The following is a 14,690-nucleotide window of genomic DNA, read 5'->3' as shown; positions in this document are numbered from 1 at the left end:
ATTTTAATGTCCTTAACGTTTAATTCTGTTCAAACGTGTCTTTATTTTATTTCATTGTATGTTTTTTAAATTCTATTTATTTCCTATTTAGCCTTAATCAACTTCTGAATTAACTTTCATTTTGCTTTTGTTTTCATTCATTAAATTAATTTTCATTATTTTATTATTGCTGTTGATTTTTAAACTCGATACATCTTTTTTCCCTCTCTTTATTATGCCAGTGTTACTATTCTATATGGAATGTTTTGTAAAGAAATTTGACTTGTAAGAGAATTAAAGAGTCTGCCGTTTTCTGCATGAGAATCTCAATTTCATGCTGCAGTCACACTGAAAAAAGTTAATTTTGTATGTCAACTGCCCTTTTCTGTCTTAAATTATATTTGCTTTATCCAATATGTCGATACCAAAACTAAAAGTTTCACTCTTTCTGTCTTTTGAACTCCAGCAAATCAGCACTCTGCCAGCGGATCTGGGCCAGATGGACCAGTCATCAGGTACGAAACCAAACACCTCAATTTTACCATAGATTTACTTTTAACTTCATTTTTTGTTGCAATTGGTCATTTTTTTGTTAGTTTCGTGTCTCATGCTGATATATTAAACCTTATTTGTCTTTTCTATCTCCTTTAGAGCTTGAGATTAAAGCTTCTGCTGATCAGGGTGAGAGCAGCAGCGGTCTGCCAGTGGAGGATGAGCTTGATGGACTGCCAGTCTTTGGAACAGATGAAGATGATTGGGAAATAGACAGTAGCTTCGCTCAGAAGGCTTTCTCTCAGATGGATGGGAACAGCAATGATAAAAATGAAAGTCAAGATGGTCTGCCAACTAGTGGTGCTGAAGCAGGTGAGTTTTTAAATCATTTACTAAGCAAGATTTCATATACTAAATAGTTTCTGCAGTGATATCGGGTCTCATTTACTAAGCATGCATATGCACAAATTTGTGCATAAAATCTGGGTTCAAACAAATGATTCACCCATAACCAAAATGTTCAGGTTGTCGGCATGTTTAATGCAAATGACTAACCTTGAGCATGCTGTCGTTCATTTAGAAGACTCCAAATTCATGTGTATGGAATTTTTTGGTGAGAAGTTCACTTGTGCGTACAAATACGAAGTAATCTTTAAATACGAAGCAATTATTAGTAAATGAGACGCATTGTTTTTTATATATTTATGCAGTAAATCATCATTTTGTTGTCAAATGAACTAGTTCTTTAATGTGGGTGAATTATAAATCAGAATGTACTAGGCTAGTTGAACTATTCTGGACTAATTGGGCTCCTCTCTGACTACAGAAGAGAATAGCTCCTCTACCAATGGAACCTCAGAAATGGATGTGGAGAGAGCGAAGGTTTCTGAAGGCACCCCTGTCACCCCCGTCACCCCCTCATCAGATACCATTATAGGTAAAAGATAATGAAGTGATGCTTTATACTTCAGTAATTCTGCTGCCTCTCCCAGAACAATTTTCTCTGGTATAAGTACACTGGTTTTATGATGAGCTGGATGCCTTAAGAAAATTATGGAGCTGCATATTATGTAAAAATGCTACTTTTGTCCTCCTGTGTCAGATATCCAAGACGTACAGTCTGAGCTTAGGATTGAGTCATCGCGAAGTGATGCCAACGTAAGTTTGGGTGAAAAACAGTGACAGATATTGTGTGTTAATAGAAACACGTGCTCTGGGGCCACTTTTTTTAGTTATATAATACTTTATAGGACCCACTTTTGCTCCCAAAACATCCTAAATTCTTCATGGCATGATTCGGCAAGGTGCTGAAGGTGATTGGATATTTGATTAACAAGTAGGTGCGCATGTGCGCCTAATGAAGTGGCCGCTGAATGCATGTGGTTTAAGGTGAAGGATTGGTTATTTCCTTTTGCACATTTTTTTCTGCTTGTTATTTGAGTGTTAAATGGGCCTGTGTAGTTTGATAATAGTGCCTTTCATTCCCAGTTACAGCCGGAGATTCCTTCGGAATCCACTGATAGAGAAACCAATTACTCACCTGTAATAAGAATTAAGGATGAGCCTATTGATGAAGACTATGATAAAGCATTAATGCCCCAGTCTGACATGAGCCGTATTAAACAGGAGCTCGAGGGTTCTGAAAATAATGAGAATGAGGTAAGATTTGGTCTTGTTCTGTTCAGCGGTGCTGTTCAATCTGTTGTAAAAACCTGTCTCGTGTATTAAAAGTCTTTTGACTCATTTCAGGCCTCCTCTGCATCTGATGAACTGAGGATTAGCTCTGTTTTCTCTGTCAGTGGAAGCAGCAGTGATGCAGTTTCGGGTGAGAGCACAAATATTTCTCTTTGTCCGTGCAGGACGTCACTGTTTGTCATCAGCTTTAATGTTACTACCTTACATGAGGGCTGCATGGTGTTGCTAAAATTATATCAGTATTTTTTGACACTGGTTGATATAGATCTTAACATTTATGTATTTGCTTCGAAATGGCTTCCTTTTTTTTTTTTCAGAGAAACCATAACTTCACCAAACAGCCAAAAACAGAAATAGATTCATGTCTAAAGCAGAATGTTTAATAAAAAACAACTTTTAAGACAGTAAAAAAAAAAAAAAGTCATAATCAATTAAATTTAATACACTACTGTTTAAAAATTTGGGTCCAGTAAGGTTTTTTTATTTTATTTTATTTAAATGAATACTTTTATTTAGTAAGGATACATTAAATTGATTAAAATTGACCGTAAAGACATTTATAATATAACAAAAGATGGTAACACTTTACAATAAGTTTTCATTTGTTAACATTAGTTGACTGCATTAGTTAACATGAACTAACAATTAACAGTAGCATTTACTACTCTTAATTATTGTTAATCTCAACATTTACTAATACATTTTTAAGATTAAAAGTTGTATTTGTTAACATTAGTTAATGCACTGTGAACTAACATGAACATTTTTATTAACTAACATTAACAAAGGTTAATAAATAATATATCGCTCATAGTTAATGTTTGTTAACTTAATGCATTAACGAGTGTTAACCAATGAAACCTTATTTTAAAGTGTAAATGTGGTTCGTTTGAACTTTCTAGTCATCAAAGAATCCTAAAAAATCTAAAATGGTTCCTGAAATATTACGCAGCACAACTGTTTACATAACACCTCTTTTTGGTGCGAGAAGCTTCGACTAAAGTTTTAGGCAAATGACGTTGCAAGTGTACAGCAGGGAAAAAAGGAAAAATGCTAAAACAGTGTAGAATATGGCCTTTTCATGCCATAAGAACTAGAATGGTCAACATCTTTTAGCTCATTTGTGGTTTTTCTTATGGGTTTGTTTTCATGCAGCTTCTGTGGCACACTCCCAGCCATCTTCATTCTCAGTAATGTCCCAGAACACTGCTTCACTCAGAGGGACCACTATACTTCTGCCTCCCCAATCCCAAACTCAGCTTCAGCTCCGACTGCAGCCCAAGACCCAGATGCATCCTCAAATCCAGCCCCACGCCCGAATGCAGCCGCCGATGATGCCGCAAACCCACCTGCAGCCCCAGCCGCCCCAGGTCCACGCTCCTCCGCCCACAGTGAGGATCTGCTGCTCGGGCTGCTCTAAAGTCCTCCAGAAGGGGCAAACGGCGTTCCAGCGAAAAGGCTCCAACCAGTTGTTTTGCTCCACTGTTTGTCTAACTAGTTTCAGTTTACCATCGGTTCAGTTTACCCCCATTATCGCTCCTAAGAAAACCTGCCACCTCTGCCTTAAGTGAGTACTTTAGGTTGTGCACTATATAGTTGTTTTCCATCTTTTGTCAGTTTATTGTGTTTACAAATAACTGAAAAACTGTGTTAAATGGATAGTTTTCCTAAAAATCTGTGGCTTTCTTTCATTGAACTCAAAGGAAGTTCACCAGAAAACCTTTGCTCTTTGCCGTACAACAAAAATAAATTGGGATCTTGAGGCTGTCATTTTTGTAGCTCATTTTGTTGTATGGAAAAGAGCTTCTAAAAAATAACTTATGTTATTAAGGCATTAATTTTCACCATATCGGTATCGGTCGATATGTTCATTTTTAATGTTATCGTTATTGGCAAGATAAGAAAATGTTCGATACATTAAAGCTGATAAATTGATAATTTCCTTCAGCTGAGACACTTCTGTTTGTCGTGATGGTTTTGAATTGGTTTTGAATGGCTTGAAATAGGATTGGAATCAAAAGGAAAATACAGTTAAGTGCCACATGTGCTGTCATATAGGCTACATAAAATTATAATGAGATCATTATAATTGTGTGCTTGGGACATGGCTTTTAATGTTGAGACTTTTGTTTTAGTAGTCAGGCTCTCAAAAATGTGCAAAAATAATATGGATTTAGATTTATCGGCAAATATATATGTTACCGGCTTTCAAATATAAAGAGTTATCGGTATCGGCCAAGATTTTCATATCAGTGCATCCCTGGAAAACTATTATATAACTGATAATGATTCAAATATTTAATTTGATCATGCAAATTAAATTAACTATGCAAAGTTTGTAATGTAATTTATACAAATGTTATGTGTGATTGATCATTTTATTAATCTACTTTATTGTTCCAAAGGGTCATTGTCAATCTAAAGGACTTAATAACCATCCCCGTGGGCGCCATGAACACACTAAAGGAATTTTGCAGCCAAGCTTGTCTGAGTATTTATAAAGACAGGTATGAAGATGCACCTGTGGATCTATTTACACACTGTAGCGTGTGTAAGTTGGTCAAAGAGGTAAGGCTCAAATTATACAAATGCTGCAATTTCGTTGTTGTGGTTTTTGCATATACAAATTTGTTACTCCCTTATGGGCTGAGTTGTTTTGATTAACATTATGAAGTAGATTCTTTGTATGTACACGTACAGTACAATGCAATGTATGTTGTAAGCCTAAACTTGCATTCATTTTCCCAAATAAACAGTACAAGTTGTGTTCACAAACAGTCCAAAAAATTCCAACATGGCATTACTCGGCTCGAGGGTGCAATTATCTTGAAAGGCTTGTTTTCTCTGTTATCTTGCATAATGAGAAAATGAGACACTTGCACAATTTCTTAACATTTGGAGAAGTCAAGAGTCTTGTTTTACCATTTTATATTTACCATCTTAACAATCATAAATATGCATAGTTTGTTCATTTAAAAAGTAAACTCACCAGGGAAGTGTAATTAAACCATATAAAGTAAAATAAACCTTTTATAATTGTCCTCAGCCTGACATTCAGTCTTAAAAACTTAACGCTTATGGTATGCTGTTGCTGTAATTTTGCCAAGACATGATCCTGGAACAACATTTCTGAATGAAAACATAATCCTAACACCTTAAACCTAACCATAACCTGTTTATAAAATCAGAGGGAAATGATAGGTGAATAACGGTGGTGTAGAAGCACCTAAACCTGGTTGTAAGCCTAAACTTGACATAAACTGTAAATTTCTCCTCAAATCTGATTGGTTGATTGGAATGTTGCTCCAGGATTAACAAAGATGTTGATCCAGGAACGTGTTGTACTTGGTGAAATCACGTTCCTTTAGTCCACAATGTCATAGAACATCAATGCAAATTGGAATCCATGCAGTTAAATGCTGTTTGAGCCATTATCTGGTTTTTTGTTTTATTGTTGTTGTTTATTGCATTACAGATTCAGCATGAAGTGACTCATCTGGGTGCCATACACAAGCTGTGCAGCGATGAATGCTTTGCACGCTTCAGATCCTCAAGAAACCTCTACATGAGCTACTGTGAGAACTGTGGCAACTGTACAGCCTCAGGAAACTATCACCTGGTTCAGATAGAGGATAGTATTAAAAAGTTCTGCTGCACCGAATGCATCAGCAATTACAAACAGGTACCCCGACATTAAACGACTGAACTCTCTGTTCTCTGCTCAAGCTGTGTTAGTCAGGCATGGCCTTTCAGTGGGGTTAAAGCTGTTGTCTTTCTCACTGTGTTGCAGAAGAGTGGCAAGCGGCTTCACTGTCCCTACTGCCAAGAAATCAAAAATATTGAACAAATGATGGAGGGGACAAACATACAGGGTGTCACGGAATTCTTCTGCTCTCAGAGATGTGTGGCCCTGAGTCAAGCATCTCCCAGTTTGACAGGTAAATATTGGGTTGTAATAGAGCACCATGACAAATATTCACGTCTGTGTGTCCACATTACATTTCAACACAAAAAAACAAACAAAAAAAACCAACATATTTTTCATAAAGACATTAAAGCCTATTTTTAAGACCATTGATATTTCAGTGGTTGTTCTGTAGGCAAACATCAGTGCCTTGAATTTGATGCGAGCGGCAATTGGCAACCAGTGCAGGTTTATGAGGATGCTTTTTTTTAGTAAAAGCAAAATATAGTTTTGAAATTAGTTTTGAAATAAATGATTTATCATAACTTATTTCTAAATTCATTTATCAAATAAAATGATTTAAAAAAATCTTCAATATCTCAAAAACAGGCTTTTGTTTAGTAAAAGTAAAATATTTCCTTTTAGAATATATATATATATATATATATATATATATATATATATATATATAATTTTTTTTTTATGGGATTCATCTAAAGAGGCTTTTTTTTTCTTTTTTTCTTGTGCTGATCCATCTTGCTTTTCTCTTAGGCACCTCTTTCCCATGCACAACTTGCAAGAAGTTAGCTGTTCCTCAGTATCACCTTGCCATTTCTGATGGGTCCATCAGGAACTTCTGCTCATTAGACTGTGTCGGCAAATTCCAGGTGTTGCAGTCTTTCTCTATTTACAGTGTTTTTTGTTGTGCTTTTTTTGTAACTAGTTTAAATAATGTAATGGACAATATTTCATTTAATAATCTAGTTTAGGATTTAGCTTATTTCCTATCTTGTTTTTGTGACTTAGACTCATATTGTATTTTATATAATATACACTAGCTTTTAGTAGTTTGGGGTCGGTTAGAATCTATGAAGTTTCTTATGCTCACCAAGGCTCCATTTATTTGATCAAACATACAGTAGGAAGTTAGAACAGTAATGTTGTAAAATATTATCTGCCTGCTCGACCAAATGGTTGAGCACATTTTGAGTCACTATATTTTATTGAGAGGAGTACCTAACTTAACTCAAGCTGATTGATCCATCTCTACCATCTGGTTGAGGTATGCTATGCCAAAAAAAATCCACTAGATGTCAGTGTCAATCAACAGCACTTGTCACAACACTTCTTCTAACATGGATTTTAGAAACAAGCAAATCACTCCTGCCATGTGAACTTTTCTTGGTGAAATCTTGCAAGGTAAGCATATTTTTTTGACATATTACACTGTAAAAGCCCTAACTTTACAAAGTTATGTTACTTGGTGCCATCAAAAAACTTTAGTATGTTTTCAATAATTTTTCAAAAACGTGCTCAACCAAACGGTTGATTTGGCAGTTTATGATAAAAGTAGAAAAGCTAAGCTAATGTTTTCAGATCATCCATTTCTGCAGTCAGAATGGACTATCTGCTGAGAAATATAAACTTCTGATCATTCATAGCCATGAATATGACACAGCTATTGTTATTTCTTCATGAATATACTGAGATAATTTCTTAAGTATGTATTTTTTTGCCACTTTTGGATATTTTTTAAGTAAATATAATGAATTCATAGAATGAATGTGTGGAAATCATAATTATCAGAGGCAATTACTTCTTAAATGACAAATGCTGGTGTACTAACATTACTAAAATTGTAAGAGATTGTTCTTTATTTACTTTTTATTTATTTTTATTTTTTACAATTACTAGATGGATGTCAACAGTTTTTATGGTACAAGAACGCGCATTCTTCAGGCCCTTGTACCAGAAAACCCCGAAGACTCTGATGCTGATATCAGTGATGATGATGACAAAATAGAGGATCCAGATTATCACCCCGTCCGAGAAGAGGTAGCTAGTGACAGTTCTTTTGAGTCCCTGGATGAAGATGATGCTCCCTTAACAAGCACATCCCCTACAAAGCTTCCATGTAAGAATAGAAGAAAAGGACAAAACACTCTAAAAACAGTTTCCTTGAAGGAGCCAGAGGATACCCCTGGCTCAAGTTCCCCCTCAGGCCCACACAATGCCAGAAATGAAAGAATTTGGAAGCATGAAGACATTGAGGAATTCCAGGTCACAGAATCAAGATTTGTACCCCCTGTGGTTGTACAGTCACCCTTCCAATACTTCAAAATGCTCTTCACTGATGAGATGATTCATCATGTTGCTCATCATACCAACCTGTATTCTGCCCAGGAGCTGGGGGACCCAATCAAAACCAGCCCAGAAGAGATTGAAGATTTTCTTTCCATGCTACTCTTTATGGGTGTTTTCAAATTTCCATCGCTGGAGGATTACTGGCACCATGAGTCACGCTTCAGTGTGATAGCTGATATCATGCCAAGGAAGAGATTCCAGCTGTTGCGCCGTTATATTCATTTCAATGACAATCAGCAGTTCAGTGAGAATCCAGATCGATTTTACAAAATCCGTCCACTCTTTGACATGCTTCGCAAGCAGTGTCTCCTGATACCATCCACTTACAAGCACAGTGTGGATGAGGTCATGATAGGATATAAAGGCACAAGAGCTGGCACCCTCCGCCAATATATTAGCAATAAACGAGACAAGTGGGGTTTTAAAGTCTTCTGCAGAGCCAGTTCATCTGGCATCATCCATGACCTGCTGATGTATCAAGGGGCGTCCACATTCTTCAATGTCGCCCTCAGTGAGGAAGAGCAGATGCTACCTCTAGGAGCCAAAGTGGTGACAACACTATGCAAAACTATACAACAGCCACGTCTTTCTGTTGTCTTCTTTGACAACTTTTTTACAAGTTTTAATTTGGTCCAGACCCTACAAACCTCCTTGGGTGTCAAGTGCATCGGCACTGTCCGAGCAAACCGCACGGGTGGAGCTCCTTTGATGACAGATAAAGAGCTGATTAAGAGAGGACGTGGGTCTTATGACTACAGGTCTGCTGAAGGGGTGATTGCAGTAAAATGGTTTGACAACAAATGTGTCAACCTTTTGAGCAATGCCAGTGGGATCATGCCTCTTTCAGCTGTCAAACGGTGGAGCAAAGAGTCCAAGGAAAAGATCACTGTCCCGTGTCCATCACTCATCCCTGCTTACAATGAGCATATGGGTGGGATTGATCTTTTTGACATGCTGGTACACTTGTACAAGACCCCAGTCAAGGCAAAGAGATGGTACATTCCCCTCTTTGGATACATCCTTGATCTGTCCATTGCAAACTCCTGGCTGGTCTACAAGAGGGACTGTGGCCTACTAAATGAGAAAGCAATGCCTCTCAAACGGTTCCGCCTGGCAGTTGCCCATAGTTTGAACAAGGTCAACAAGGCTGCATCCAAAGTTGGTCGACCATCACCCAGCTCTGAACCACCACCAAAGAAACACTACACCCCAAGACGCTCACTCCCAAAACCGCAACCAGATGTGCGATATGACAGCTTGGGACATTGGCCACTACACTGTGACAAGCGGGGACGGTGCAACTACTGTCCGAAGGGTGTGTCAAGATGGAAATGTAAAAAATGCAATGTTTTCCTGTGCTTGAACGCAAACCAAGAATGCTTTGCAGCATACCACCAGAAATAAGGGGTGGTTCTCATGTTGAGGAAGCACTCGTGTTGTTGCACCGTTTCACATGTAAGAGATGCTGCTAAAATGTTTTACAATCTCTAGTGTTTTATATTGTTTGAAGGATTGTTTCTAATGTTGGCTTACACTGTACACAGCATTGCTGGTTTACAAAGAAATGTTAATTTATCTAAAAAATAAAAAATCCTATTGCACTACCACATTTGACTGCGTGTTTCTTGAACCATAAAAGCCTCAGAGATGGGTAGTAACGAAGTACATTTACTTCGTTACGTTTACTTGAAAATTGGAAAAATTTTACTTTTAAGAGTAGATTTAAATGTGGGTACTTTTACTTTAATTCGAGTACATTTCTAATGAAAAAACTGTACTTTTACTATGTTACGTTGGGCGACGTTCCTCTCTGTACTTTATTTTAATGCAATACATATTGTTAAATGCGTAGTTTATTTCAAGCGCGCTGTATCTTTTTTTTTTTGAGTCATGAGCGATGCTCAATTCACAAATGAATCACTCTTTTGAGTCGATTCTGTTCAAAGACTTCAAACAAGTTGGCAGATCTGTCTAAATTGTTTCGTAAATCAGTTTGAATGATTTGTTCAGTTTCCTTCACACACTGAATTGTCTGAAGCGGTTTCACACTCGGAGTCGTAACAGGAAGGTTTTAGAACATCAAGAGCGATGGATTAAGTGGCTGTTTGCCATATTGTTTGCCAGCGATGAAGATCTTTATTAGTTTATCGTATGCTGTCTGTGAATGAATGATTCCACAGGACGATACATTCGATTTAATTTCATTCAGGTAATACATTTTACTACCAAACTGATTATTACGCCACGATAGCACTACTACAAAGTATGACATTACCAGTTTATTTGGACATATTCCCTTAATTTAATACATTAAATAAGCCATTGTTCACAGTTTATGAAATGAACACCCACCATCCCGCGGTAATTTGTGTGTATTGAGCAGTGGCGTGCGAAATCGTATTGAAAACGAATGCCTTTGCCTGCCTTAGACACAGTTAACCAGTTTAAACATGCTTGCAGAAATCTACATTTGATTACATTTTGGAGAACAGACGTAAGAAGATCCGTCGATGTGTATTTGATCGTTGTTTGTGTTCAGATGTTCAATAGCGGTCATGAGCGCGAGCACATGTGAAGAGTTTTAACTCTTTCTTCTCTGTGTCAATGGTTCCCTGACTTTAAATGCTTTTGAATGCAAAACTCTGCAGATTCACTTTATTTCGACATTGTCTAATAATCCAAATGTAGTTGTATAAGTTACTATTACACAAACCAATGGACAGGCAATGATTTTCGGGCTATAGATGGCAGAAATAATGCTTGTCTCTTCTGTTTTTGTTGCAAATATAGCCTATCTAATTATGATCATAATAGTCATTTAAAAATATCTAAATAATATCATATTGTATATATATATATATATATATATATATATATATATATATATATATATATATATACATGCATACATACATAGATTAATCTAGATTAAAATGGCTCATTTGAATTCTGACGAAGGCATTCAGAATGTGTGTGCTAACCAAATAATGACTATAAAAGTAAGTCTTTGAGAACGGGTTTCTCAAGCCAGGTTGCGCATTAGACCAGGGGCTCATCTCCTGTTTCCAAAATGCATCACAAACTGCTTGAGAAAGCTGTTCTACTCATAGACTTTAAAAGGTTACTACTGTACTGTTACCGTCCGTAGGCAACATTAGGTAGGCCTATGTTATTATCAACTACTATAGGCTATCAATTAGGGATGGGCGATATGGCCTAAAATCCATATTGTGATATACATTGCAGCCTCTTGCGATAACCATATATATTATAATAAAACCATTTCAGAACAGGTTACACAGACCCTGCTAAACAACTGCTAAATGTTTTTTGTTTTTTTTAAAGGGTGTATGTAGTTTTGAGAACATATATTGTGCAAAACTGTAAGTATACAACATAATTTTGCAGATAAATAAAATGTAAGTACACTAGCTGCAGAGACTTAAGTAGGTCTAATGTTTATTATGGCTTGGAGCTTATGAAACCCCAAATTTAAAGTTATAATATTGTCTAACTGATGTCTTTTCAGTTAAAAAGAAACACAACAACGATTCTTAAAATCGGGCGCAGACAGAGATTATGTGCTACACCACTAAGAGATATTGGAATGGGAATAATACGCGCGCGCTGGTATTCAGTGATATCATGTTTCGTTTTGAATTTGAGGTGGTAGAACGGATTAGTCGTGTGTTAACTTACCGAACTGTGACCCCACACACTCTGTCTATAGTTTGCTGCTGCTCGTCGGACGGCTTAAATCCGAACCAAGTCCAAATAATGATGTTGCACGGATCTTTTTCACCAGCTTTCACTTTCAGCCGTGTTTACTTAAGATGACGATGAATATGATGCGTTGCAGCCGGCCGGGTGTACCTCGCGGCCGCGGGTAGATTGCGTCATCATAGCTTGTGTAGTATAGAGTAGTTCCCAACCCAACTTTGAGAATAGATTAACGGCGATATTTTTTTTATCGCGCGATAAGAGTCTCGCGTTAACGCAGCACGTTAACGCCGATAACGGCCCACCACTAATACATACATACATACATACATAGGCCTATATATGATCCGAAGTAACTAGCTACATGAGTAGTTTTTTCATTGGATACTTTTTACTCTTACTCAAGTAACTATTAAGATTTTTACTTTTACTTTGAGTAAATATTTCTATAAGTACTTGTACTTTTACTTGAGTACAGTTTTTAGATAGTCTACCCACCTCTGAATGCCATTATATTACTATCTTTTGCTGCTTCTTTTTTTTAGTTTTTGAATGCAGAAAAAATGTAATGTCTTTGGTTTTGTTACTTTTAGTTATTTATTTATTTTTGTTTATTGTTAAAAAAACAAGAAAATCTTTAATTTCCTGTGTTAAAATGAAAATCTGAAATATTTAATGGCATACTTCAATAAATAAAGAAGATTCAATATACAAAAATATTTTACTTTATGCTTTTAAATAAATTAGTATTACAGTTCATATTTTCTGATTTTCATAGTATGTGAATTAATTCCGGTACTTTTACGCTTAAGTGCCATATCAATCATTTGGTAGAGGCTGATATTTTAAAAATGATGGGATGTGTTAAAAAAAATTACTATATATACTAATACTTCTATTAAATATATTGTGGTTACTAGCGACACAAGGAATAAGAAATGCAAACAACATTTTTTTCCAAATGCCTTTTTCTTGGTGGGGCAGTTAAAGGGTTAAAATAATTGTTTTCTTTTTTTAACATTTTAAAATAAAATTTATTCCTGTGATGGCATGTTCAGCATTATTACTCCAGTCTTTAGTGTCACACGATCCTTTAGAAATCATTCTAATATGCTGATTTGGAGCTCAAACAACATTTCTTACTATGTTCAATGTTGACAACAGCTTAAAAGTTCACATAAACAGCATTTATTTGAAAGAGATCTTTTGTAATATTTAATGTCATTTTTCTTTTTTTCTCTCACTTTAGGAGAAACTGAATGCATCTGTTCCTCATAACCAGATGAATGGAAACTCTCATGGACCTCAGCCTCAGAGCGCTGCACCACCTCGGCCCAACAACGACCATCTCCAGCCCATCCAAACGTCATCCAATGTGCCTGGCCCAAGCCACAACCCTCCGCCACCTTTTGTACCACCCTCAAATCAAAATCCAGTTCCAACTTATGTGCCGGCTCCTGGTGTGGTAAATTCACAAGACGCCCAGCAGCAATGGCCAAACAAGCTTCCCTCGTCTGACACAATACGACTCGCATGCAAGCAGTGCCAGAATCAGTTTAGTTCAAAGCCTGAGGTTTTCCAGTTTAAGGTATGACTTCCAAAAGTGGTCACATGAGCAAAAGTGATATTACTGTGGCTGAATCACAGATGTATTGATGTTTAGAACAACAGTGCAATTGCAAGTGTGATGTTACTTTTATAAAACGCCTCTATAATAAGCTTCAGACAATATTGGAAAGGTGAAATTATTCTTTTGTTGTTCTTCAAAAACCGTTGTTAAAGCACCCTCTTTTTTTCCTCTCTTAGGGTCACGCAGGGTTGTTCTGTTCTCGAGCGTGTTGCGACACATATAAGAGGGAAAGCAACGTGAAAGCTGTGTGCGAGTACTGCAAACTAGAGAAAGTAGTCAAAGACATCATCACATACGAAAAGCAGCCTAGATCTTTCTGTTGTGAAGGTTTGTCTAATCTCTTTACTTGATTCTTGATTATATCAGTGTTCTCAAATGAAAACAAAAAATGGAAAGGCAGTCGTCTTATTCAGCCCATGTGATGCTTATTATTGGGCCTATGCCTTTCAGGTTAACATTAGGGGCTTTCGCACCAGGTAGTTATAGGAATTTTCATTTTCACTTTCATTTTTGGGTGAACTATCACTTTAAACGTGGCATTCAACAACGTCAACAACGACTTCAGCATCTGTCCATCTATCTCTGTTTTCCATATTCATGGAGTAAGTATATGTAAAATTTAAATATGTAAAACCCTACTCTGAAGTAGGAGTTAATTTAGTCCCCCCCCCCCCCCCCCCCAAAGGTGTTCCTATAGAGCTGGTAAGTCCCGCCCCTTCCGCAAAACCCCGCTGGACCTCAAAGTTGAAAAACCGTCAATGCAAGTGAATGGGAGAAAATAATTATTTTCTGGTCCGGTTTGAATTGTGCCATGAATGTGAACATATGTTGTCTGTGATTTTTTTATAGAACTTTTCATGTTACGAGTTTGACAGTATATGGTATGATTCTTTTGAGCAGTTGTGGAAAAGACATAACGAGAAAGACTACATGTCGCCTATGTGACGTCACCCCATAAAGTTGACTTACCCGTGGTTTTCGCCAACTTCAACGATTTTGTCCTCTCCCTGAAAGAAGGCGGTGAAGTGCACCAAAGACACAGCCATGTTTAGCGGGATCCGTGAGCTAGTGTCCGTGTGCTAGTGGTGGTGACGTTTCAAACGCGTCGAGAGTTGTAGTCCACAA

At 37.0% G+C, this 14,690-nt stretch overlaps 2 protein-coding genes across 4 annotated transcripts in view; both read left to right on the top strand.

Annotated features, from left to right (window-relative positions):
• Positions 1-14,690, top strand: part of LOC307147967 (zinc finger MYM-type protein 4) — a 34,287-nt gene that overhangs the window by 5,623 nt on the left and 13,974 nt on the right. For all 3 annotated transcript variants that reach the window (XM_079853089.1, XM_079853090.1, XM_079853091.1), the window contains 13 exons: positions 446-494; positions 631-843; positions 1,298-1,408; positions 1,574-1,629; positions 1,960-2,130; positions 2,221-2,296; positions 3,322-3,733; positions 4,572-4,734; positions 5,642-5,848; positions 5,957-6,104; positions 6,623-6,738; positions 13,185-13,523; positions 13,742-13,892. In XM_079853089.1, coding sequence (XP_079709215.1) covers positions 446-494; positions 631-843; positions 1,298-1,408; positions 1,574-1,629; positions 1,960-2,130; positions 2,221-2,296; positions 3,322-3,733; positions 4,572-4,734; positions 5,642-5,848; positions 5,957-6,104; positions 6,623-6,738; positions 13,185-13,523; positions 13,742-13,892 — 2,212 coding nt within the window. The remainder of the gene's footprint in view (positions 1-445; positions 495-630; positions 844-1,297; positions 1,409-1,573; positions 1,630-1,959; positions 2,131-2,220; positions 2,297-3,321; positions 3,734-4,571; positions 4,735-5,641; positions 5,849-5,956; positions 6,105-6,622; positions 6,739-13,184; positions 13,524-13,741; positions 13,893-14,690) is intronic.
• LOC307147970 (piggyBac transposable element-derived protein 3-like) lies at positions 7,093-9,811 on the top strand. Its single transcript, XM_079853095.1, has 2 exons — positions 7,093-7,270; positions 7,766-9,811. Exons 1-2 carry the CDS (start codon positions 7,136-7,138, stop codon positions 9,617-9,619), a joined length of 1,989 nt encoding a protein of 662 aa, XP_079709221.1. The 5' UTR covers positions 7,093-7,135; the 3' UTR covers positions 9,620-9,811.

The sequence above is a fragment of the Squalius cephalus genome (assembly GCF_949319135.1).
Source record: "Squalius cephalus genome assembly, chromosome: 20".
In the NCBI taxonomy this organism is placed as follows: domain Eukaryota; kingdom Metazoa; phylum Chordata; class Actinopteri; order Cypriniformes; family Leuciscidae; genus Squalius; species Squalius cephalus.
The sequence above is the reverse complement of the archived record's forward strand: the minus strand, read 5'-3'. Positions and strand labels throughout refer to the sequence as shown.

Coding starts and splice junctions, on each gene's coding strand:
- LOC307147970 (XM_079853095.1), top strand. CDS start 7,136: ATGCTATGCCAAAAAAAATCCACTAGATGTCAGTGTCAATCAACAGCA. Junction 7,271..7,765: donor TCTTGGTGAAATCTTGCAAG/GTAAGCATATTT, acceptor TACAATTACTAG/ATGGATGTCAACAGTTTTTA.